Consider the following 25,751-nt stretch of genomic DNA (forward strand, 5'->3'; position numbering starts at 1 on the left):
AGGCGGCGGCCACCGGTCACAGCTGGCTTACTCTGAGCCACAAGGTCACCGGGGGACAGAGGAAGCACAATCTCTGGAAATAAATACACCTGCACAAAAGAGACAGGGCTTGCGACTGCCGACTGCCGTCTGCACAAAAAGTCCCCGGTGGGCCAGGAAGATTTAACGTCACGTCAAGGGGCCGTTGCCATCTCCAATACTTCCCCCGCCTGGCTCCCTTTTTCTTCTGAGCGTTTACGTTGGCAGTTTGAAAACGCTTCGCCTTGGCTGCTGCCCTGCCGATGTTTTACTGGGCTGCCAAGCAGAGATATTGGATAGCGGGATTATTTATGGAACGCAATATCGGAACTCTTGCAAAACACACACACACGCACATCTATATGAGTCCTTTTTTTAAAGAGTCCTTTTGCTGGCTAATTGAAGGACAAAGACTTTTCGTGGTTTTCAAAGGGAGGCGCCTGAATTCTGCTGCGCCGTTGGTGAGTTTCACCCACCCTAAACCTCACCGAAAGGGAACAATCAAAAGTACCGTATTTTTCGGAGTATAAGACGCGGTTCCACCACAAAACCGCGGTAGACTAAAGCGTGCTCGACGAAAGCGCGTACGTGACGTCATCACAGCGCGATGAAAACAGCATGCTGTGAGCGGTAAACTTAAAATTAACGCGTAAATCTAAACCTAACCCCCCCAAACCTAACCCTAAACCTAATCCTAAGCCTAACCCTTAACCTAACCCTAAACCTAACCCTATACCTAACCCTTAACCTAACGCTAAACCTAACGCTAACCCTTAACCTAACCCTAACCCTAACCCTAACGCTTAACGTAACCCTAAACCTAACCCTAACCCTAACCCTAACCCTTAACCTAACCCTAACCCTAACCCTAACCCTAACCCTAACCCTTACCTTTATGTGAATCGGCTTGCTTTAAAAGCGCTTTTTAAAGCGCCCTTTTTTCTCCACGGTCGTATTTGTCGCGCTGCTGATGACGTCAGGTACGCGCTTTAATCGGGCGCGCTTTAGTGGACCGCGGTTTTGTCGTGCCACGATAAGACGCAGCAAGGTTTTGAAGACGCAATTTTTTTTAAAAAAAACAACAAAGTTTTTGCACTCTGCAAACCTCCCAAAAACGGCCCGTTTTTAACTCATTTCCCCCTTCCCCGGCCCCCAGGAGCTCTCTGAAAGCCTTCTACAGGTTCTGCATGGCCACTTTTGGTGAAGCGGGGGAGAGGGGGTGTTTCGGGAGGCAAAAAAATGCTGTATTCGGTGTATAAGACGCGCCCAGATTTCCAGCCTCTTTTTTGAGGGAAAAAGGTGCGTCTTATACTCCGAAAAATACGGTAATTTGGCAAATTTCGCTCAACCCTCCTTTAAATCAAGCCTGGCTTTTGATGCCTCCATGAAATTCTCTTAGGAACCGTACAGAGGTGGTCTCTGCCTTCTTTTCCAACTATCCCCACCGTCCAATTATTGTTTGAAGGACGCGCTGACATCTCTGGGCCAAGCTATTTCGCGAGAGCCTCCCCTCCTTGTTCCAGCTAGCCTCCATCCTTCAGCAGTTCTGCTGGCTGAGGAATTCTGGGAGTTGAAGTCCACAGCTTTTAAGACTTGTGGACCTCAACTCCCAGAATTCCCCAGCTAACGTAACTGGCATCCAAGCTTCTGAACATGCGGCCTTGGACGGCAAAATCGGACCCTCTTTAAAATTTGTTAGCCTCTTTCAAATTTCTGGGAACATCCCTAGGCTGAAAAACAGGGGAAGGCTCCGAGAAGGGCTCTGTGTCGGAGGCAGAGAGGGCGCCAGAGCCGTATACCAGTTATCAGCTGCCTTCAGAGTCAGACATCAGTGAGGCAGAAGAACAGCTGGAGCCTGTTCCCAGTGTGCCCATGCACAGAGTTGCCAGACGCAGGGAAGAGCTAAAGAACAGGGGTCGACTTGGGAGTGAGGCCACAGGTGGACGGTGAATGGCCCCTCCCAGAGGGAATCAAAGAGGAGCGAAAGGGGAGTGGAGTTTGCAGGAGACGCTTAGTTCATTCCAAGTATTGCGGCGTCTGAAAGATCTCGGCCTGGCCACTCTCCAAGCCTGATCAAGGTCGGTAAATTGTGAACTCTCTCGAACGACGGTGGGAGAGGAAAGACTTCGCTGGGGTGGAATTTAATTCATCAATTAAATAAAAGGGGGTTATCGGGATGAGGACTCCGCTTCGTGCTGCTGGGGAAGTCACGACAGAAGGAAGCACTTACCGGCATGGGGATCTTGGAAAGTTCTTTCCCGATGCAATTCTTCATGATACTCCAGAGATTAAGGCTGTAGTTGGGCTTGTCCGGAATCGCCGTACGCCTCTTCTTGTTGACAACTCCAGACTTGCTCGAAGTACCAAAGGCAGTGAGAGGGGAAGCGTCCAACACCTGGAAGGAATCAAACCCCAGGTCATGATAACTCGGGGTGGGATTTTCAGCTCTCCCCACCCACCCTCGCCTGCTTGTAAGCATAGACGCCATGTGGAGACTCTCGATAACTAAATATATATGCAATTGTTCTTCATATGTTTTAGTCTCCAGGCTTTTGAGCCTCTTAATTGCTCTTCTCTGCGCTTTTCCCAAAGCCTCAATCTCTTTTTTATAGTATGGGGACCAAAATTGGTTGCAGTATTCCAGGTACGTTTTACTACGGTTTTATAAATAGCAATAGCAATAGCAGTTAGACTTATATACCGCTTCATAGGGCTTTCAGCCCTCTCTAAGCGGTTTACAGAGTCAGCACATCGCCCCCACAGTCTGGGTCCTCATTTCACCCACCTCGGAAGGATGGAAGGCTGAGTCAACCTTGAGCCTGGTGAGATTTGAACCGCCGAACTGCAGATAGCAGTCAGCTGAAGTGGCCTGCAGTACTGCACCCTAACCACTGCGCCACCTCGGCTCTTAAAGGAATGGTAATGCTTCCCCTTGCACATGTGTGCTAGTCGTTCCCGACTCTAGGGGGCGCTGCTCATCTTGGTTTCAAAGCCGAAGAGCCAGCGCTGTCCGGAAGACGTCTCCGTGGTCATGTGGCCGGCATGACTCAACGCCGAAGGTGCGTGGGACGCCGTTCCCTTCCCACCAAAGGTGGTCCCTATTTTTCTACTTGCATTTTTAAGTGCTTTCAAACAGCTAGGTTGGCAGAAGCTGGGACGAGTCACGGGGGCTCACTCCGTTACGCGGCGCTAGGGATTCGAACCGCCGAACTGCCGACCTTTCTGATCGACAGGCTCAGCTGTCTTAGCCCCTGAGCCACCGTGCCCCTACATTTTTTTATACAGCGCTTTATACAATGGCACTAATCCTGCACACGCTCTTGATGCTAAGCCTCTGTTTATACAACAATAACAGGATTTTGTTAGCTTTTTCCGGCTGCCGCCACCCCGCCGCTACTCGGTGAGACTCACGCTGCCGCCCAGGTTCCACTCCTCCGAACAGCTCTCACTGGGCACACTAATGTTGACGCTGGTGCGCCTGTGGGGAACACAAAAGTGACAGTGGCAATTCCAAAAGCTATGGGGCATGGTCTCTCGATGTGCTGGCCACCATGGCCAGGCTGCCCCAGCAGGGCCCGTCAAGCGGGGGCCACTGAGAAGATCACAAACAGGGGAGGGGTTCTGATATGCAAATGCGCCACCTGACATTCTGACCCGGTCAGTTTCTCCAAGCTCTAGGTCTAGGCAACCCATGGGCACTTTCCCTGCAGCGCAGGAAGGGGCGTGAACCAGGTTCGGTCAAGGAGAGTGAGGGAGCCAGAGGGCTGTAAGCGGGAAGGGTTAGAAAGGATAGGACTTTGGAATAGGAATCAATTGTTCAGGAAGTAGCTAGTCGTTCCCGACTCTAGGGGGCGTTGGTGCTCATCTCCGTTTCAAAGCCAGCGCTGTCCGAAGATGTCTCCGTGGTCATGTGGCCGGCATGATTCAACGCAGAAGGCGCACAGAAAGCTGTTGGTGGTCCCTATTTTTTCTCCTTGCATTTTTTACGGGCTTTCGAAAAGAAAGAAGGAAGGAAGGAAGGAAGGAAGGAAGGAAGGAAGGAAGGAAGGAAGGAAGGAAGGAAGGAAAGGAGGGAGGGAGAGAGGCAGGGAAGCAGGGAGGACGGGCCCAGGAAGCTATTTATTTCTTTAAATATCCATGCGATGTTGAAAGGGAAAAGGAAAGGTTTCTCTTGTACATGTGTACTAGTCATTCTTGACTCTAGGGGGCGGTGCTCATCTGTTTCAAAGCCGAAGAGCCAGCGCTGTCCGAAGACGTCTCCGTGGTCATGTGGCCGGCATGACTCAACGCCAAAGGCCCACGGAACGCTGTTCCCTTCCCCCCAAAGGTGGTCCCTATTTTTCTACATTTTCTGCATTTTTTATGTGCTAGGTTGGCAGAAGTTGGGACAAGGAACGGGAGCTCACTCCGTTATGCAGCGCTAGGGATTCGAACCGCCGAACTGCCGACCTCTCTGATCGACAAGCTCAGCATCTTAGCCCCTGAGCCACCGCACCCCTTTTAGGAAGTAGGTAGTGATTCCTTTTTTTAAAATGCTGGCTGGGGAATTCTGGGAGTTGAAGTCCTCCCATCTCAAAGCTGCCAAGGATGAGGAAACCTGGCTCCAGCCCATAGACCAGCGGTGTCAAGGCCCAGGGGCCAGATCCGGACTGCGGGGTGCTTAGATTTCTCTTGCGGGGCTGAATATGGAGCTTGGGTGGGCGAGGGGGACGACGGATGTGCGCCCCACCCTCCACCCCCGAGCTCCATTTTTGCTGGCAGAGGGCTCTCAAAATAAACTAAAAACAAAATGAAAGGAGATATTTCTCCCCCTTTTGTGTTTGAACACGTAGGAAGGGACAGGAAAGGAGGAAGAGAAAGAGGAAAGACAAAAAAAGGGAAAATGGGAAGGAAGGAAGATAGGCGGGAAGGGAGAAGAGAAGGAAAGAAGATAGGAAGAAAGGAAGGAAGGATGGAAGGAAGATAGGAAGGATGGAAGGAAGGGAGGGAGAAGAGAAGGAAGGAAAATAGGAAGGAAGATAGGAAGGATGGAAGGAAGGAAGGGAGAAGAGAAGGAAGGAAGATAGGAAGGAAGGTAGGAAGATAGGAAGGAAGAATGGAAGGAAGAGGAAGGAAGGAAGATAGGAAGGAAGGAAGATAGGAAGGAAGGATGGAAGGAAGAGGAAGGAAGGAAGATAGGAAGGAAGGAAGATAGGAAGGAAGGGAGAAGGAAGGAAGGAAGACAGGAAGGAAGGAAGATAGGAAGGGATGGAAGGAAGATAGGAAGTAAGGAAGGGAGAAGAGAAGGAAGGAAGATAGGAAGAAAGGAAGATAGGAAGGAAGGGAGAAGAGAAGGAAGGAATATAGGAAGGAAGGATGGGAGATAGGAAGGGAGAAGGAAGGAAGACAGGAAGGAAGGAAGATAGGAAGGAAGGATGGAAGGAAGATAGGAAGGAAGGAAGGAAGGGAGAAGAGAAGGAAGGAAGATAGGAAGAAAGGAAGATAGGAAGGAAGGAAGGGAGAAGAGAAGGAAGATAGGAAGGATGGAAAGAAGGAAGATAGGAAGGAAGGTGGGAAGATAGTAGTGAAGGAAGGAAAGAAGATTATGTGAGTGAGGGAGGGTCTAACCCTAACCCTAACCCAACCCGAGTGATGTCGAGCTAGCCACGCCTACCCTGGCCCTCCGAGGTCAGACACTATCAGGATGCGGCCCTCAAAGAAATCGAGTTTGAACCCCGCCGCCATAGCCAATGGCTCCAACCTACCGGTGAAGTTTTGAAGGCTCTGCAGCTACTGTGATGACAGCATGAGCGTCTTCCATAGCATCAAAGTACTCCGTCTCCTCATCTTCATCACTGGGCTCTGATTTTCCACTCTGCACGCTGCCTGCTTCAAGAGACAGTTAACCCGGATCAGCTCTTGCCACATTTGTGCGTTCCAGACGCCCGACAGGAGGAGGAAGACTGGGTGGCAGCTCGGGTCTCACTTGCCCAGGGGCCAGCAACGGGCAGCTCTGGAGCCGCATGTGGCTCTTTCCTCCCTCTGCTGCGGCTCCCTGTCGCCAGTCGGCTCCACAATTGATACGGCTTTCAGTTAGGACAGGGAGAGGAAAAAAGGACGCCACGCTAGGAATAGACTCTATGGTGAGGGAACCGGACATCCAGTCGGGAGAGGAAAAAAGGATGCCATGCTAGGAGGAGACTCTATGATGGGGGAACTGGACTTCCGGTTGGCAGAGGAAAAAGGATGCTGCGCTAGGAAGAGACTCTATGGTGAGGGAACCGGACATCCAGTCGGGAGAGGAAAAAAGGATGCCATGCTAGGAGGAGACTCTATGATGGGGGAACTAGACTTCCGGTTGGCAGAGGAAAAAGGATGCTGCGCTAGGAAGAGACTCTATGGTGAGGGAACCGGACATCCAGTCGGGAGAGGAAAAAAGGATGCCATGCTAGGAGGAGACTCTATGATGGAGGAACTAGACTTCCGGTTGGCAGAGGAAAAAGGATGCTGTGCTAGGAGGAGACTCTATGGTGAGGGAACCGGATATCCAGTCGGGAGAGGAAAAAAGGATGCCATGCTAGGAGACTTTATGATGGGGGAACTAGACTTCCAGTTGGCAGAGGAAAAAGGATGTTGCGCTAGGAAGAGACTCTATGGTGAGGGAACCGGACATCCAGTCGGGAGAGGGAAAAAAGATGCCATGCTAGGAGGAGACTCTATGGTGAGAGAACCAGACATCCAGTTGGGAGAGGAAAAAAGGATGCCATGCTAGGAGGAGACTCTATGATGGGGGAACTGGACTTCCAGTTGGCAGAGGAAAAAGGATGCCACGCTAGGAGGAGACTCTATGGTGAGGGAGTTTATTTTTGCCTTTTGCAATTCCTGGGCTACAAAATAAGAGCTGGAACAGTGTCGTCGTCAAATTCTGGTTATTAACAAATCACTGCAATTGTTCACTGCGTTGCATCGTTGTTAAGCAGGTCTTGCTTCCCCGTGGGCTTCGTTTGACCATGGGGAAGCCAGCTTCACTTAACGACCCTGTGACTGACTTAACAACGGCCGGGATTCACTTAACAACTGTGGCAAGATAGGTGGTAAAACCGGGCAAAACTCCCTTAACAAATGTCCCACTTAGCAACCAAAATTTGGGGTCAGTTGTGGTCGTAAGGCGAGGACCATTGGTACTTTTGGTTTTTGACAAAAATGGCCCATGGCAAAGAATGGGTTTGCTGGACTACCCTGGGGGGGTTCACGGGATGACCATGGGGAACGATCACGCAGAGCAGATCTTAAAACTGGGTTAGTGACCTGATTGAAACCGTCACAATTTATGATCATAACGTTCAGGCTCTCTTATGGACATAAGTCGAGGATTAAGGTAAAGGTTCCCCTCACACATGCGTGCTAGTTATTCCAGACTCCAGGGGGCGGTGCTCATCTCCCTTTCAAAGCCGAAGAGCCAGCGCTGTCCGAAGACGCCTCCGTGGTCGTGTGGCCGGCATGATTCAACGCCGAAGGCTCACGGAACGCTGTTCCCTTCCCACCAAAGGTGGTGCCTATTTTTCTACTTGCACTTTTTACCTGCTTTCGAACTGCTAGGTTGGCAGAAGCTGGGACAAGTCACGGGAGCTCACTCCGTTACGCGGCGCTCGGGATTCAAACCGCCAAACTGACGACCTTTCTGATTGACAAGCGCAGCGTCTTAGCCACTGCGAAACACCAATAGAGAGGATTACCTCTCTACTATTCGGACGTCGCGAGACATTTAAGCGGTCTGGGGGCTTCCTTCGGATCTCATCCCACAGCTTTGTTGTAGGGTATATATTTTTTCCTAAGCAACGGCGGCTCCAGAGGACCCCGAAAGTCCCCTCTTGCCCGGGCCGAGAAGGAAGGACCACTCACCTCGGGATGCGTGACCGGCAGGGTTTGCGGAGAGGCTGGGCGCGCCCCGACAAGCCCGTTCTAAGTTGTTGTGCTGCTTAGCCAGCTGCTCAATGGTCTCCTCCAGGCGGATGCGCTGCTCACATTCATGCTGGAGAGCCCGCTGCCATTTCCTGCTGTGGGCCTCTGCAAGATCCAGAAAGTCCCGGCAGGCCTGAGGAAGGGAGGGAGGGAGGAAAAGGGATCAGAGAATGGCGGAGATCTCCAAGCGTGGGGACGGGAGAGACGCCGGCAACGAAAAGAAGCCCAGGGTGGTTTCTACAGCAGCCTTTTCCTGGTGGAATCTTCCGGATGCTTAGCAAAAGCACTCAGACTTGTTCTGAACCCCCCTCATCCTACACCGAGACAAAGATACTTCAAGGATTTATTAAAACACAGACTACACCTTGGCAGCAATCCAGCACAGACTAACCTTGGCAGCAATCCAGCCTGCCAAGCTAGCCACAAAAGTTCTCCAGCTTTAGTGAATACGTTGACTTCTGCAACGGGCGTGTGCACAATCATTCCTTTTACAGTCTTGAGAGGAGCCTAATTACCACCAGCTGAGTGCAATTATCTCCTGTAACTCCATAACTGTTCCTTACGCCTATTAGCTCTCCGTTGCCGGGCATCCAGGACCAACGCCCTTGTCTCCTCCCCACTGCTCCAATGTATGACGTCAGGATCACACTCCCTTGTCTCCTCCCCACTGGTCCAAGGCTCAGGCGCCTCCTGGTGGCCAACCAGCCCTCTCTGCGCCCTGCTCGGAGTCGGAACCCTGTTCAGGGTCCTCCACATCCTCAGAGCCGATTCATAGGGCCCCTCGCTGTCGGAGTCTGGTGGCAGCTCCAACGGCTCCTGCTGGGCCACAACACAGACTTATATACCGCTTTAGAGTGCTCTCTGTAAGCAGTTTACTAAGTCAGCATCTTGCCCCAAATAATCTGGACCCTCATTTTACTGACCTCGGAAAGACGGAAGGCTGAGTCAACCTTCAGCGTGTGCATGCCCACACTCACAATTCAATTGGCCACATCCACTTACTCATGCACGCATCCCCCAGACGCATGTGCATCCCCAACACACACATAGGGGGGAGGATTTACACTCCCCAGACTCTGGGGGATTTCCTGCAGCCTGGGAAGGGGGAAAACGCCCCCTCCACCCCCCTGGAGACCCTCCGGAAGCCGAAAACCCATCGTTTCCGAACTTCCGGTTGGTCCATTGGGCCCGTTTTTTAGGCTCCGGAAGCTTTTCGGAAGCCTGGGGAGGGTGAAAATGGCCTCCCCGGGCACTCTGGAAGGGGAAATAAAATCAGCTGGCTGGTGCGTGCATGCGCGCCAGAGCTGACAGCTTGCATGCCAGCAAATATGGCTCCATAGGTTCACCATCACAGCCCTAAACCTTGATTGTCTTTCTTATCCCCCGCTCATTTCCCTTGATCGCTGGTTGGCCAGGTTCTTGTCAAGAGCTTAAGTTTGCAATAAGTCTTTATTACAGGCAAATTCTTTTTAATTTTTTTTATTTTATTTTTTATTTTTTATTTTTTTTCGTTTTAAATGTGTTTTTATTTTCCATTTCATTTTTGTACAGTCACATATATACTGTGCGTAACTGCGGCCATATAACATTAAACAATAAACACAGCCATTCCTCTTGTCGGCAATACAAGAGGAATACTTGTCGGCAAAATAGAAACCCAATGTACCTCTTCGACCCTCCATACACCCTTTCTTTCACCCCCCTCCAACTTCCCTTCTTCCCTCCATCATTCCCCTCTACCCTACTTCCCCTCCCCCTCTACCACTCCTCTCTCCCGATACACTCCCTCCCTTCCTCCTCCCCCTCCCTCCAGTCCTCTCTCCCACCCTCGCTACCCCTCTTTCTTCTTTCCCTCTACTCCTCCCTTCGGTGTATTCTTGACTTACGTCCATCATTGTGTCTAAACTTTGTTGCTAAGAGAGACATTCGTTAAGTGAGTTCTGCCCCGTTTTACGGCTGTTCTTGCCGCAGTTGTTAAGCGAATCACTGCAGCTAATACAACCAGTTAATAACACAGTCGTTAAGTGAACCTGGCTTTCCCACTGATTCTGCTTGGCAGAAGGTTACCGAAATTGTTCACATGACCTGTCATAATTGCAACCGTCATAATTAGGAACCAGTTTGCCAAAACCAAACAAACCTCCTCTTACTCTTTCATCTCCGTTTAAAAATAGCCAGAAAGAGGAAATGCTGAGAAAGTGAGCTGCAAAAATTGAGCCAGGAAGGGGAAAATATTCAGAGTTTGCAGTAGCAATCACATTCAGAAAGCACACACAGATTAACTGGTTCAGCAGGATTCATTAACTTCTCTTTATATATATAATATGACACATGAGGTAAATATATAATACCAAAAGCAGGTTTTCCAAGGGGGCAGTAAATACAAGCAAACCCAGGCATAGGAGAAAATAGTTTCAGTTTCAGTTTCGAGCAGCAGACTAAATTTAGACCTCCGCACAGACTCAGAACTGAGTCCAGTTGAGCTAAGCCCCGCCCAGGCTCCTTGCTGTCTCCTTGTTGCTCACACAGCAAATACTGTTTCGGCTTCCAAACAGCCCTCATGGGCTGACCCAGTTGCCGCGTCTCTTCAGTCAAGAGCTCTCAATACGCTGACAGAAAAGACGAGGAACAATTCAAAGCAAGATCTATCCATCCTATACGCTTGCGGGAAAAATAAAACTCATCATAATCCCTCTCAGGGGGAAAGGAAGACACAAGCAGGGGAAAACGGAGAAGGATTTTTTTTTTAAAAGGTTTGGTAACATCAGAGAACCGATAACGATCGAGGATTGATATTTTTTTTTAGAGAAAAGGGAAACGACAGCATCGTATCTTCTCTGCCTGGTGCAGGGAAGGGAAACGTTCACGGTTTAATGGGTTCACCGACAAAAGGGCGAACGACAAAACCGCGCCCGACTAAACTGCGGTGACAAAACCGCGTGTTCTAAAGTGCTCCGACGAATGAGCGCTGAATCGCGCTGACAACACCACAGCGACAGAAGCGCGCTGTAAAACTAAACCTAACCCTAAACCTAACCCTAAACCTAACCCTAAACCTAACCCTAAACCTAACCCTAAGCCTAACCCTAAGCCTAACCCTAAGCCTAACCCTAAACCTAACCCTAAACCTAACCCTAAACCTAACCCTAAACCTAACCCTAAACCTAACCCTAAACCTAACCCTAAACCTAACCCTAAACCTAACCCTAAACCTAACCCTAACCCTAAACGTAACGCTAAACCTAACCCTAAACCTAACCCTAAACCTAACCTTAAACCTAACCCTAAACCTAACCCTAAACCTAACCCTTACGTTAAGTTAAAGCGCGCTTCTGTCTCCGCGCTGTTGTCTCCGCGCTGTTGTTGCCGCGCTGATGACATCGCGGTTTTAGCGACGCGGTTTAGTCGGGCGCGGTTTTGTCGTTCGCCCTTTTGTCAGGTCACGGTTTAATGGCTCCCCTCGACAAAAACATGGATATGCAGGAGGAGTCAGGTTTCTCCAGGGGGAAAGAATTAAACTTCCAAAAGGACGGAAAATCGGACATGAAGGAGCAGCCAAGCAGAAGAGGAACAAGGAGGCCAGGAGAACGACAAAAAGGACTGGATATTATTAGCACAGCTTGATGGGCCAGTGGCAGATTGGAACGTGCGGATGGCACATAGGGAGGGGTGCAATCAGTTGCCAAAGTGCTGGGTATGTCAGCCTCCTGGTTAACTTGCTGCCGAATTAAATTAAAAGGAAAGAAAAATAAAAATCACAAAATGAACGGCCGTAATAATAAGCAGGGTCTTCCATTGTTCAGGTATGGGGCAATTGAGGGACACAGTGCTTGTCGATCAGAAAGGACGGCAGTTCGAATCCCCAGCGCCGTGTAACGGAGTGAGCTCCCGTGACTTGTCCCAGCTTCTGCCAACCTAGCCGTTCGAAAGCACGTAAAAAAAATGCAGGAAAGTGGATGAAAATTGTAAGCAGTGAGCTCGGAAGGAGGATTTAAAAAGTTTGTTACTAAATATTATGCATGTTTAGCTAGAATAGGACACAAGGATTCAGTGCTATTGGAGGATTTTAGAAATATAAAATGAAATGCCAGTATGTGGTTATGTATTAAATCTGGGTATATTTTATGATGAAGGATGTTCAAACAATTATAGCCAAATAGAAATTGGAGGTATAAAGGTAAGATGTATAAATATCTGAGTTAAAATACTATGGCAGAAAATATAAGATTGTTTTGTTATTGGAAAGACACAGGTTGATAGATGGAAGAATGTAACTTAAAACTAGCTAAACTTAAGTGAAATTTTGTAATAATAGATATAATTAAACAAATAATGATAATAATGTATACAATGTGTAGTGTTATGATAAGTAATAATTGGATATGAATATTGAATGGTACCCATGAAAGGAAGATTAGAATGCTTTTGGATTATATATAAAAGTTAATAAAAAAAGAATTAAGTTAGATACAATTAAGCTTTGATTATTAGGGGGGAAATGTTATGATACAGGATATAGTCAAATAAAGGAGGAATAATGATGACAACATATATATATATATATGTGTGTGTGTGTGTGTGTGTGTGTGTGTGTGTGTGTGTATGATGTATATGTATATGTATATGTATATGTATATGTATATGTATATGTATATGTATATGTATGAGTATAATATAAGGAAACTAGATGAAAATTGCTAACAGCAATTTGGAAAGGAGTATTAGAAAAGTTTGTTACAAAATATTGTGGATGTTTAGCTATTGGAGGATTTTAGAAATATTAAATGAAATGCCAGTATGTGGTTATGTATTAAATTTCGGTATATTTTATGATGAAGGACGTTTAAATAATTATAGTCAAATAAAAATGGAGGTACAAGGGTAACACGTATAAATATGTGAGTTAAAATACTTAATGTGAATCATGCTTGATGACTGTGGAAGAGATGCACGAAAACCTTTTGTAACCAACTGATACACTTTCTACCGTATGTAAAGAAGGAAGATTTTATATGTTGTGTTTGTTTTGAAAATAAAAATAAATTCTATTTTAAAAATGAAAATTGCCAATAGCGATTTAGAAAGGAGGATTAGAAACGTTTGTTATTAAATATTATGGATGTTTATCTAGAATAGGACATAAGGATTCAGTGTTATTGGAGGATTTTAGAAATATTAAATGAAATGGCAGTATGTGGTTATGTATTAAATTTCGGTATATTTTATGATGAAGGACGTTTAAATAATTATAGTCAAATATAAATGGAGGTATAAGGGTAACATGTATAAATATCTGAGTTAAAATACTTGAGTTAATATGAATCATGCTTGAGGACTGTGGAAGAGATGCACGAAAACCTTTTGTAACCAACTGATACACTTTCTACCGTACGTAAAGAAGGAAGATTTTATGTGTTGTGTTTGTTTTGAAAAATAAAATAAAATAAAATTTAAAAAATGCAGGTAGAAAAATAGGAACCACCTTTGAGCCAAGGTGGCGCAGTGGTTAAATGCAGCACTGCAGGCTACTGCTAGATCAGCAGTTCAGCGGTTCAAATCTCACCGGCTCAGGGTTGACTCAGCCTTCCATCCTTCCGAGGTGGGTAAAATGAGGACCCAGATTGTTGGGGACAATATGCTGACTCTCTGTAAACCGCTTAGAGAGGCCTGAAAGGCCTATGAAGCGGTATATAAGTCTACTGCTATTGCTATTGGTGCGGCCCTCCCCTAGGGAATAAAAGAGGAGCGAAAGGGGAATGGGCTTTTGCAGGAAACAAATTCTTTTGGTGGTTATTTCAAGAGTGTGAAGATCTGTCCGTGAATCTCGGAGACTCTGTGCTCAGCCTTTCCTTGCACAGCACTGCAGTTCGGAAAATATTAACATGGCAGCTTTCCAAGATAGATAAGGTTTGTGTTCATAAATGCTCCTTTGAAAGACTGTTTGCCAGGCCTTGGCTGAATGGGAATGAGAGGAATTCACATGCGTTTCATAAAAGGGATTTTGACGGGGCCAGAACTCCGCCTCGTGGGTTTTGGGGAAGCCCAGGTCAGGACAGTGATGAAATCTGAAGATTTGGGGGAAACTTGCGAGTTTCGGGAACACCCGAGTGGATTTGGCCAACAGTTAAAGATGGCACAATGGCACTGTCAACTCTGGATGAACACAAAAGGGTTTCCACACAATAAGACGAAGGGAGCCACCGTGGCGCAGTGGTTAGGGTGCAGTACTGCAGGCCACTTCAGCTGACTCCTAACTGCATTTCGGCGGTTCAAATCTCACCGGCTCAGGGTTGACTCAGCCTTCCATCCTTCCAAGGTGGGTGAAATGAGGACCCGGATTGTTGTTGGGGGCAATACGCTGACTCTGTAAACCGCTTAGAGAGGGCTGAAAGCCCTATGAAGCGGTATATAAGTCTAACTGCTATTGCTATTGCTATTGATGTAAACCAGTGCGGGGTGCAGTGGTTAGGGTGCAGTACTGCAGGCCACTTCAGCTGACTGCTATCTGCAGTTCGGCGGTTCAAATCTCACCGGCTCAAGGTTGACTCAGCCTTCCATCCTTCCGAGGTGGGTGAAATGAGGATCCGGATTGTTGGGGGCAATATGCTGACTCTGTAAACCGCTTAGAGAGGGCTGAAAGCCCTATGAAGCGGTATATAAGTCTTAACTGCTATTGTTATTCTATCAAGAAAAGAATCTCAGAGCAAGGATGACTTGGTCCCTTTGAGTCAATCCTGCCTGTGGGGATTTGGGGAACCCTTGGGGTGGGTCTGTGTGTCAATTCCAGCACAAAATAAAAATACGATTATCGAAGGAATTATGGAAAATCCTCCCACTGAGTATCAATGAACAGGCTTTTAAATCTTCTTGTCATTCAAGAGTTAACTGCAAGGAAGGAGAGGAGGGGGAACACCCCCACCCCCACCAAGGACCTAGTTATAGCGGAATGTGATTAAAATAAAAGGAAAGACGCTAATTAGCAAACTGCAAATTAAGCTGCCAAGGAGAGAGAGAGAGAGAGAGAACCCCTTGCAAACCTACAAGTGGAGAACGGAAGAAGCGGCTGTTGGCAACGGGCGCTTCCCCCCCCACCACCACCACCGAGAAGGAAGCAATCTGATTTATTTCGGAAACAAATCCGCAATACAGTCCATTTCTGGTACAATAGCGGTAGCCCTTAGATTTATAGACTGCTTCACAGGGGTTTTCAGCCCACTCTTAGCGGTTTACAGTCAGCCTTTTGCCCCCCCCCCTAAACAATCTGGGTCCTCATTTTACTGATCTCCGAAGGACGGAAGGCTGAGTCAATCTTGAGCCAGTGAGGATCGAACTCCTGGCAGTGAGCAGAGTTAGCCTGCAATACTACATTATGATGAGATAGATGATAGATGATAGATAGATAGATAGATAGATAGATAGATAGATAGATAGATAGATAGATATTGAGATAGAGATAGATAGATAGAGAGATGTTGATAGATAGGTTGATGGATAGATGTTGATTGAAATATAGATAGATAGATAGATAGATAGATAGATAGATAGATAGATAGATAGACAGATGATAGATAGATGATAGATAGATAGATAGATAGATAGATAGATAGATAGATAGATATGTTGATAGATAGATGTAGATAGATGTTGATGGATAGAAGTGAAATAGATAGATGATAGATAGATAGATAGATGATAGATAGATAGATAGATAGATAGATAGATAGATAGATAGATAGATAGATAGATGTTGATAAATAGGTGTTGATAGATAGATGTTGATGGATAGAAGTGGATAGAAATAGATAGATGATAGATAGATAGATAGATAGATAGATAGATAGAGAGAGAGAGAGAGAGAGAGAGAGAGAGATAGATAGATAGATAGATAGATAGATAGATGTTGATAAATAGATATGTGTTGATAGATAGATGTTGATGGATAGATGTTGATTGAAATAGATAGATGATATAGATAGATAGATAGATAGATAGATAGATAGATAGATAGATAGATAGATAGATAGATAGATAGATAGATAGATAGATAGATAGATATGGATGGACGGACGGACAGATGATAGCTAGATAGATAGATAGATAGATACTAATAATAATGATAATGATGACGACGACGATGACGTGAACATTCTGACTCTACAAAAACCACTCTACTTGGAACAACTTATATCCTCCAACGTTACCTTAACAGTTCTTAGGTCTTTGGTTAGGACTCGAGCTGTTGAGCTACCAACCATCCCCAAAGGCTGTGAATCTCACCAAAGATTAACCACACAACAACAACAACAACAACAACAACAATATCATCATCATCCAGCAGGAAGAAAAAATCACAAAGTACCGGGACTTGCAAATTCAAGTTGAGCAACTGTGGAAAAAGAAATCGTGTGTTGTCCCGATTCTAATTGGAGCCCTTGGAGCAATACCTAAAGGGCTACCTCGTTATTTAGAAATTTTAAATTTATCGGACTTGAACATTCTGATTCTACAAAAAAACTCCCTACTTGGAACAGCTGATATCCTCCGACGTTACCTTAACAGTTCCTAGGTCCTTGGTTAGGACTCGAGCTGTTGAGCTACCAACCAGCCCCAAAGGCTGTGAATCTCACCAAAGATTAACCACATAATAATATCATCCAGACAGATATGCAGCTGCCACATAACACCCCGGACTTAACAGTTGTCAATAAGGAAGACAAAAAAGTCTGGATAGTGGATGTGGCAGTGCCTGGAGAAAGCAGAAGAGAAGAGAAGGGACTAGAGAAGGGAACACAATACAAAGACCTACAAATAGAAATAGAACGACTGGGCAAAGGCAAACAAGGGTAGGACCAATAGTCATAGGCTCCTTGGGTGCCGTCCCAAAACAGAGGGAGCACCACTTGAACACCATCTTTGGCATTGACAAATCTGTCATCAGTCAATTGCAAAATTTGGCCAGGAGTCTCGGAGAGTCATGAACCAATGAAGAGAACTAATGGTCTCTTGCAAACTCCACTCCCCTTTCACTCCTCTTTTATTCCCTTTGGGAGGGGCCATTCACCGTCCACCTGTGGCTTTACCCCCAAGTCGACCCCTGTTCTTTAGCTGTTCCCTTCGTCTGGCCACTCTGCGTATGCGCCCACTGGGAACGGGCTCCAGCTGTTCTTCTGCCTCACTGATGTCTGACTCCAAAGGCAGCTGATAACTGTCGGACGGCCCTGGCCCCCTCTCTGCCTCCGACATCAGAGCCTTCCCCAGACTCCAGGACTGGCCCAGGTTCCTCCCCAACCCTCCTCATTGTCTGAATCTGCTGCCGAACAGAGACTGTCCAAACACAGACAAGCCAAGGACGACAAAAAAAACGAGACACAGAACGCACCTGCCTGTTTGGCTGCTCAGACAGGTGAACTCTCACCATGCCTGCCCTCCCGTTCTCTGGTTCCATCCCCTCCCTGCCTTAGACCCGCAATGGGGAGGAAACGCTTTCTGTGGCACACACACAGACACACAGACACACACAGAGCCCTCTCCCGAAAATCACCAGCAGCCGGGGGGGGGACGGGAGGGGACGGACTCGCTCACATTTATCATAGCATTGGAGGTGATCCTGAAGAGGGTGGCGCGTTCGTTGACGGCTTTGATCTTTTCCCCGCTCTCGGCCGGCAACTTGAGATTCTCCAGCTCACTCAGGGATCTCTGGAGAGCCGCCCCGTGCTTGGAGATCAAGTCGTTGAAAGCGCTGAGGTCGTCCAGTTTCCCGGAGAGGTATTTCAGGGTGCCGTGCACTTCGCTCTTGTCAGACTGCGGGGCGGATTCCTCCTCGTCGTCGCCCGAGTCATCTGTGAAAAGGGAGCAGCAGTGGCGAGAAAGGAGGAGAAAGAGGAGGAGAAAGAGAGAAAGACCATCGTTTCCATGGTTACTGGCTGGACAGCACTAAAACACACACACACACACACACACTGTGCAATGCAAAGTCAAGCAACACCTTAGATTGCACCTCAGTTCCTCAACCTGGAGCCCTCCAGAGAAACCGGATAATCACTCCCAAGGTCCCCGCGGAGAGGACAAGCTAGCTGACCCCGGGAACACAACTCTGGGGCAATGGATTTGCACCCGGGTTCAACACAAACCATTTCCGACAGCGGAAGCAGAGAAGGGGGAAAAGTTCCTTCGCGAGGCAAAGCTTTTCCAATTTCCTCAGCTAAGAAGTCGCGACGATTGCCCTGTCTCCCTCGGTCGCATCCAGGGAGTGAAATGCAACCGGTTCACATGGGTCGGCCCAAACCGTTAGCAAAAACGCTACCAGTTCGGCCGAACTGGTAACGGGGGAAAAAAAAACACCGTTTTTTCTGACGATCCACTGTGATGTGCGATTTATATTAATCTACTGTGTTTCCCCGAAAATAAGACAGGGTCTTATTTTCTTTCGACCCCAAAAATAAGCGCTTGGCCTTATTTTCGGGGAGGTCTTATTATTTTTGAGGTGCAGGACGCAGCGAGCGGGGTTACCTCATGGCTGCTGCTGTGTTGCAGTATTTTCAGGGAGGGGTTATTTTCGGGGGAGGGCTTATTTTAGCGCATGCGCTCCAAAGCCCCCCCCCCCAATTGGGCTTATTATCCGGGGAGGGCTTATTTTCAGGGAAGCAGGGTAAATCGCGTGGCACAGCGGATTCCCCCCTCCCCTCGCTGTTCGCTTACCTTACCTTTTTGACCCTCTGCGCCTACGCGGGAGGTCCTGCGGGCGCCCTCTCACATTTGCTACCGAACCAATAGCAAAGGTAAGTGGATTTCACCCCTGGTTTGCATCTACACCACCTTTTCCTAACCGGATTTCAATCCCAGCACCTTCAGCCACGCAGGAGGGGGGATTATGGGAGCTGAAGTCCGCCCACCCGCAGTTTGGAGAATGTTGTCCTTTATAAGCTCCATAACGGACTGGGTTTTTTTTTTTTTCAATTTTGTTTTCCAGTTGCTGTATTTAAACAGGGTATTGATTTCCCCCTTTCTCAAGGGTAGAAGCAAGACGCTAAAATTAAACACGCGACTGGATTTATGAGCTAAGTCCGGCTGATACCGAAGATAAGGATAAGTGGACAGGAAACCGACAACCCTCTTAAATATTAATAGGAGCTCAAGTAGCGCTACAAAACGCTGGAGGCCGATGAAGCTTTAACCTTCATTAGCGCAGGCAGGGAGGGAAAAGGGAGTTTATTCACGCAGGACCCATCTGGAAACCTCGCAAGCTATCAGACAGGATTTATATGTGTGTGTGTGTATATATATATATATATATATATATATATATATATATATATATATATATATATATATATATATATATATATATATATATATATATATACATATATATATATATACACATACATATATATATACACATACATATATATATACATACATACACATACATATATATATATACACATACATATATATATACACATACATATATATATACACATACATACATACATACATACATACATATATTTGTGAAGCACACGGAATTTAGATAATTATTCTAATAAATGAGGGAGGGGGGAGTGTTGCAGCAAGATGGTCTGCTTGTAAAAATGAGAAAAGGAAAGGAAAATAAAGGAAAGGAGGAAGAGGGAAGGTGAGGGAGGAAAGAAAAGGACAGGAAAGGAGGAGGAGGGAAGGTGAGGGAGGAAAGGGAAAGGGAAGAAAGGAACGGAAAGTGAATGAGGAAGAAAAAAGGGGGAGAAGGAAGGAAGAAGAGAAGGAAAGAAGGGAAAGGAAGGAAAGGGAAGGGGAAGGGAAGAAAAAGAAAGGAACGGAAAGGAAAGAGGAAAAGAAGGAGGGGTAGGATAAGGAAGGAAGAAGAGTAGAAGGAAAGAAGGAAGGAGAGAAAAGGAAAGAAAAGAAAAGGGGAAGGAAAAAAAGGAGGAAAGAGAAAGGGAAGAAAAAGAAAGGAATGGAAAGGAAAGAGGAAAAGAAGGAGGGGTAGGAGAAGGAAGGAAGAAGAGTAGAAGGAAGGAAGAAGGAGAGAAAAGGAAAGGAAAGGAAAGAAAAGGGGAAGGAAAGGAAAGGAGGAAGAGTGAAAGGGATGGAGGAAAGGGAAAGGGGAAAAAAAGAAAAGAATGGAAAGGAAAGGAGGAAAAGGAGAGGTAGGAGAAGGAAGGAAGGAAGAAGAGTAGAAGGAAGGAAGGAAGGAGAGAAAAGGAAAGGAAAGGGGAAGGGAAGGAAAGAAATGGAAAGGAAAGGAGGAAAAGGAGAGGTAGGAGAAGGAAGGAAGGAAGGAAGAAGAGTAGAAGGAAGGAAGGAAGGAGATAAAAGGAAAGGAAAGGAAAGGGGAAGGGAAGGAAAGGAAAGGAAAGGAGGAAGAGGGAAAGGGATGGAGGAAAGGGAAAGGGAAGAAAAAGAAAGGAATGGAAAGGAAAGGAGGAAAAGGAGAGGTAGGAGAAGGAAGTAAGTAAGAAGAGTAGAAGGAAAGAAGGAAGGAAGGAGAGAAAAGGAAAGGAAAGAAAAGGGAAGGAAAGGAAAGGGAAATGGAAGGAAGGAAAAAGAATGAAAGAAAGAAGGAAGGAAGGAAGGAGGGAGGGAAAGAAAGAACAGTTCAAAGGACCTTGAAGGTCATCTAGTCCAACCCCCCACCCACCCAAGCAGGAGACCCTACACCATTTCTGACAGATGGCAGCCCAGTCTCTTCTTGAAAGCCTCCAGTGATGAAGCTCCCACAACTTCCAAAGTCAACTTCTGTTCCATGGGTTGATTGTTCTCACTGTTAGGAAATTCCTCCTTATTTCCAGGTTGAATCTCTCCTTGGTCACTTTCCATCCATTGTCTGGCCTTCAGGTGCTTCGTAAAATAGTTTGACCCCCCCCTCCTCCTCTCCATGGCAGCCCCTCAAATATTGGAAGATGCTCTCCTGTCTCCCCTGGTCCTTCCCTTCACTAGACCAGCCATGCCCAGTTCCTGCAACCGTTCTTCGTTCCAATCCCCTCATCATCCTTCATTACTCTTCTCTGCACTCTTTCTAGAGTCTCCACATCTTTTTTTTATAGTGCGATTGTTGGCTTAAATGAAAAGTCTGTTTGGAGGATAAATTCTGCCTCTCAGCTAGGCTCCGTGCGCCATTTAATCAGTGCCAACTACATCCTCCCTCCCTTCTTTCTTGTGCTATTATGCAACCTTTCCAGGTTTGTGTTCGAGAATGACTCCATTGCGTAAACAACTGTGTTTTTTTTGAAAAACTTTTGATTTATTGCTGTCTTTTGGATGTCTATTAGCAGCTATTTTTAGCCCCTTGTTGTTATTTATCCCCAGGCATAGAAAGGATCAGAATCCACCAGCCATATGTTCCTCCAAATCATTTTTACCTTCAGCTTAGGAGAAAGGCCAGGGTCACGACGGGCTGCCGAGGACGGCGGTCTTATGGCACTGCTGGCTGCGTTTTTAAAAATACCCCTCTTTGCCTCCTGCGATTTACCTTTCTGCTGAATGCAAATCCATGCAGAAGCCCAGAGGTTATTTTTCAGCTGATTCCCCCATCGAGACCAGCTCTGAATTTTGAATTATAAACAATAAATACATCTCGCCTTTAGGGCATAAAAACGATGGAGCGGATTTCAAACCCGCGGCTGTTTGTTTTCTGGAGGGTGCGGGGAAAACACACCGTACTGTTTTGTAAAATAACCCGTTAAATCTTGGCATTTTAAGAAGACGCTAACGGGGAGAGAGTATTTTTCTAACGTCTTATGTTTTTGCATATCCAGGCCTGTAATGATCTACCATGGGTCTAGAAAACCTTTGGGAAACCTACATCATCATCATCAGTTTTTAATGACCCCATACTCCCTTGTGGGGTGGAGTCTGGGCAACTGAATGGAAGTAACAGTGTGTTTGAATGGCCAGATGCCCTTCCCTGTCACCAGTGTGGAGTTTTGTTCGGCAGATAGCAATAGCAATAGCAATAGCAGTTAGACTTATATACTGCTTCATAGGGCTTTCAGCCCTCTCTAAGCAATAGCAATAGCAATAGCAGTGGACTTATATACCGCTTTATAGGCCTTTCAGCCCTCTCTAAGCGGTTTTACAGAGTCAGCATATTGCCCCCAACAACAATCCGGGTCCTCATTTTACCCACCTCGGAAGAATGGAAGGCTGAGTCAACCCTGAGCCGGTGAGATTTGAACAGCCGAACTGCTGAACTGCAGTCAGCTGAAGTAGCCTGCAGTGCTGCATTTAACCACTGCGCCACCTCGGCTCTATATTCTCAGTGTGCCCAGAGAGAGAAATATCTGCCTCTGCCTAGGATTGAACTCACAGCCTCCCCATTGTGAGGCAAGAGCTCCACCCCTAGGCCACCCCACCACCACTCCTGATGTAATTTCATAATGACTCCTGACCATCTTCATTTAACGACGCCGTAATCCCTTGCGGGAATGGAGTCTGTGCAACGGAATAGAACTAGCAAAGTATTTACTGGCCAGATGCCCTTCCCTGTCGCCAGGGCGGAGTTTTCGTTCGGCAGATCAATTCCCATTGTGCCCCGAGAGAGAAAGAACTGCCTCTACCTAGGTTTGAACTCACAGCCTCCCCATTGTGAGGCGAGAGCTCTACCTGTAGGCCACTGCACAACTCCCTTTTGGGAAACCTACACACCCATCAGATATCCCCGGCGAGCTTTTTTCCACGCAGAACAAATATATCACCCAGGTTGAATTGCGGTCCGAGCAAAGAGGAATATCGAGAGTAAAGAAGGATGTTGACTCTCCTCCGGCCGGCATCAGGAAGATTGTTTTGCTCAACAAATCCATTCTACTTGGACTTCCCTTTGACCTCCACCTCATCGTGTCTGGTCAACTGTTAAGAAGGGAAAGGCTGAAGGGCTTTGTAGAAAAGAGTTCTCTGCTTGGCTGAAGGGCAACAAGCCAAGATCCGATTAGGAGCTGAGATCAAACAAAGGCGTCTTCCCCTCCCCACTCCAGACTATCTGTGGTGAAGGAATTCACAGCTATGGCAAATCTAGACAGCAGAGACATCACCCTGCCAACAAAAGGGTGTCCAGACAAGGCTTATGGTTTTCCCAGTTGCAATGGATGGCTGTGAAGGTTGGACCATAAGAGAGGCTGAGCGCCAAAGAATGGAGGCCTTTGAACTCTGGTGCTGGAGAAGACTCCTGCATTGAGACCCTTGGACTGCAAGGCCATCCAACCGGTCAGTCCTAGAGGAGATCCACCCTGGCTGCTCTTTAGAAGGCCAGATCCTGAAGAGGAAACGCAAAGACTTTGGCCACCTGATGAGAAGGAAGAAGGACTCCCTGGAGAAGAGACTCCTTCTGGGAAGGATGGTGGGCAAAAGAAGAAGAAGGGGACGGCAGAGAAGGAGGTGGCTGGATGGAGTCCACGAAGCAGTCGGCGTGAGCTTCAATGGACTCCAGAGGATGGGAGAGGACAGGAAGGCCTGGAGGAACGTGGTCCATGGGGTCACAATGGGTTGGACACAACTTCGCAACTAACAAGAACAACAACATAGAAAAGATGAGATAGGTAGGTAGGTAGGTAGGTAGGTAGGTAGGTAGGTAGGTAGGTAGGTAGGTAGGTAGGTAGATAGATAGATAGATAGATAGATAGATAGATAGATAGATAGATAGATGAAAGAAAGAAAGAAAGAAAGAAAGAGAAAGAAAACATGGACTGCAAGGCCATCCAACCGGTCAGTCCTAGAGGAGGTCAACCCTGACTGCTCCTTAGAAGGCCGGATCCTGAAGAGGAAACTCAAAGACTTTGGCCACCTAATGAGAAGGAAGAAGGACTCCCTGGAGAAGAGCCTCATGCTGGGAACGATGGAGGGCAAAAGAAGAAGGGGATGGCAGAGAAGGAGGTGGCTGGATGGAGTCACCGAAGCAGCCGGCGTGAGCTTCAATGGACTCCAGAGGATGGGAGAGGACAGGAAGGCCTGGAGGAACGTTGTCCATGGGGTCACGATGGGTTGGACACGACTTCGCAACTAACAAGAACAACAACATAGAAAAGATGAGATTAGGTAGGTAGGTAGGTAGGTAGGTAGGTAGGTAGGTAGGTAGGTAGGTAGGTAGATAGATAGATAGATAGATAGATAGATAGATAGATAGATAGATAGATAGATAGATAGATAGATAGATAGATATAGATAGTTAGATAGATATAGATAGTAGATAGATAGATAGATAGAAAGAAAGAAAGAAAGAAAGAAAGAAAGAAAGAAAGAAAGAAAGAAAGAAAGAAAGAAAAGAAAGAAAAGAAAGAAAGAAAAGATGGACTGCAAGACCATCCAACTGGACAGTCCTAGAGGAGATCCACCCTGGCTGCTCTTTAGAAGGCCAGATCCTGAAGAGGAAACTCAAAGACTTTGGCCACCTGATGAAAAGGAAGAAGGACTCCCTGGAGAAGAGCCTCCTGCTGGAAGGCAAAAGAAGGGGATGGCAGAGAAGGAGGTGGCTGGATGGAGTCACCGAAGCAGTTGGCGTGAGCGTCAATGGACTCCAGAGGATGGGAGAGAACAGGGAGGCCTGGAGGAACGTAGTCCATGGGGTCACGATGGGTTGGACACAACTTCACAACTAACAAGAACAACAAGATAGAAAAGATGAAATAGGTAGGTAGGTAGGTAGGTAGGTAGGTAGGTAGGTAGGTAGGTAGGTAGGTAGGTAGATAGATAGATAGATAGATAGATAGATAGATAGATAGATAGATAGATAGATAGATAGATAGATAGATAGGAAGGAAGGAAGAAAGAAAGAAAGAAAGAAAAGATGGACTGCAAGGCCATCCAACTGGACAGTCCTGGAGGAGGTCAACCCTGGCTGCTCTTTAGAAAGCCAGATCCTGAAGAGGAAACTCAAAGACTTTGGCCACCTGGTGAGAAGGAGGAAGGACTCCCTGGAGAAGAGCCTCATGCTGGGAACGATGGAGGGCAAAAGAAGAAGGGGACGGCAGAGAAGGAGGTGGCTGGATGCAGTCACCAAAGCAGTCGACCTGAGCTTGAATGGACTCCAGAGGATGGGAGAGGACAGGAAGGCCTGGAGGAACGTTGTCCATGGGGTCACGATGGGTTGGACACCACTTTACAACTAACAACAATTCACAGGAAGGAGCGGGCAAGCCAAGGTTTGTTGACGGAAACCACCGTCTGTCAAAGCGGAAGGGGGACCATGGTGGGGAGAAGAAGAGGCTGTCCATCCGGCAAGGATCTTTATGATTCCTCTTTTCTCTTGTTCAGCTGGGGAGGGAAGGAACATCCGCCATTTATCCCGAGAAAACCTGGCTCTTGACGGTGCCCATTTAACAGCAATGAATATTACAGGCAAACTCCCATCCATATTTAATAGCTCTTCCGGCTTTCTTATATTTACGACCGAAGTTTTCCTTGCTTTAATGGAAGCTTGCAAATAAAAGCTGAGGTAGCAATTCTCTCCCCCCCCCCCGGTCGTCCCCCCCCTCCCTGTTTTCCAGAGGGAGCGAGAACGTTAATGAAAGCGGCGAACAAGACGGATTGCAATCCATTTCGTTGTGCAGTCTTTTTCCTTTCTTACTTTTTCCCCTTCCCTTTCTCTCTCCTTCACAGCCAAAGCGTCAAAGACTTTTTTTTCTTCAATAAATGCATCGTGCAAAAATAGGAAAATCGCCTCCCCTCTTTTGGAATGAAGCACTTCTTAAAATTCAGAATTATTATTATTTTTTGCACCATAAAAAGCTTCATGAAAATGATGGAGAGCCTGTAAGAGGCAAGACAAGATATTGCTGGAAGTCATACATGGAAGTGGCACC

The 25,751-nt window shown here is 46.9% G+C and overlaps 1 protein-coding gene across 1 annotated transcript in view; it reads right to left on the reverse strand.

Moving 5' to 3' along the window:
- LOC106550634 (oxysterol-binding protein 2) overlaps positions 1–25,751 on the reverse strand; it is a 69,245-nt gene that overhangs the window by 7,509 nt on the left and 35,985 nt on the right. Inside the window, exons 3-7 of the mRNA XM_087703476.1 lie at positions 17,542–17,798; positions 7,900–8,092; positions 5,763–5,883; positions 3,430–3,496; positions 2,249–2,413 (exon numbers count right to left, since the gene is read on the reverse strand). Coding sequence (XP_087559602.1) covers positions 2,249–2,413; positions 3,430–3,496; positions 5,763–5,883; positions 7,900–8,092; positions 17,542–17,798 — 803 coding nt within the window. The remainder of the gene's footprint in view (positions 1–2,248; positions 2,414–3,429; positions 3,497–5,762; positions 5,884–7,899; positions 8,093–17,541; positions 17,799–25,751) is intronic.

This window comes from Thamnophis sirtalis, unplaced genomic scaffold (assembly GCF_051295495.1).
Source record: "Thamnophis sirtalis isolate CommonGarterSnake01/CBP01778 unplaced genomic scaffold, rThaSir2_p1.2 scaffold_2, whole genome shotgun sequence".
NCBI lineage: Eukaryota > Metazoa > Chordata > Lepidosauria > Squamata > Natricidae > Thamnophis > Thamnophis sirtalis.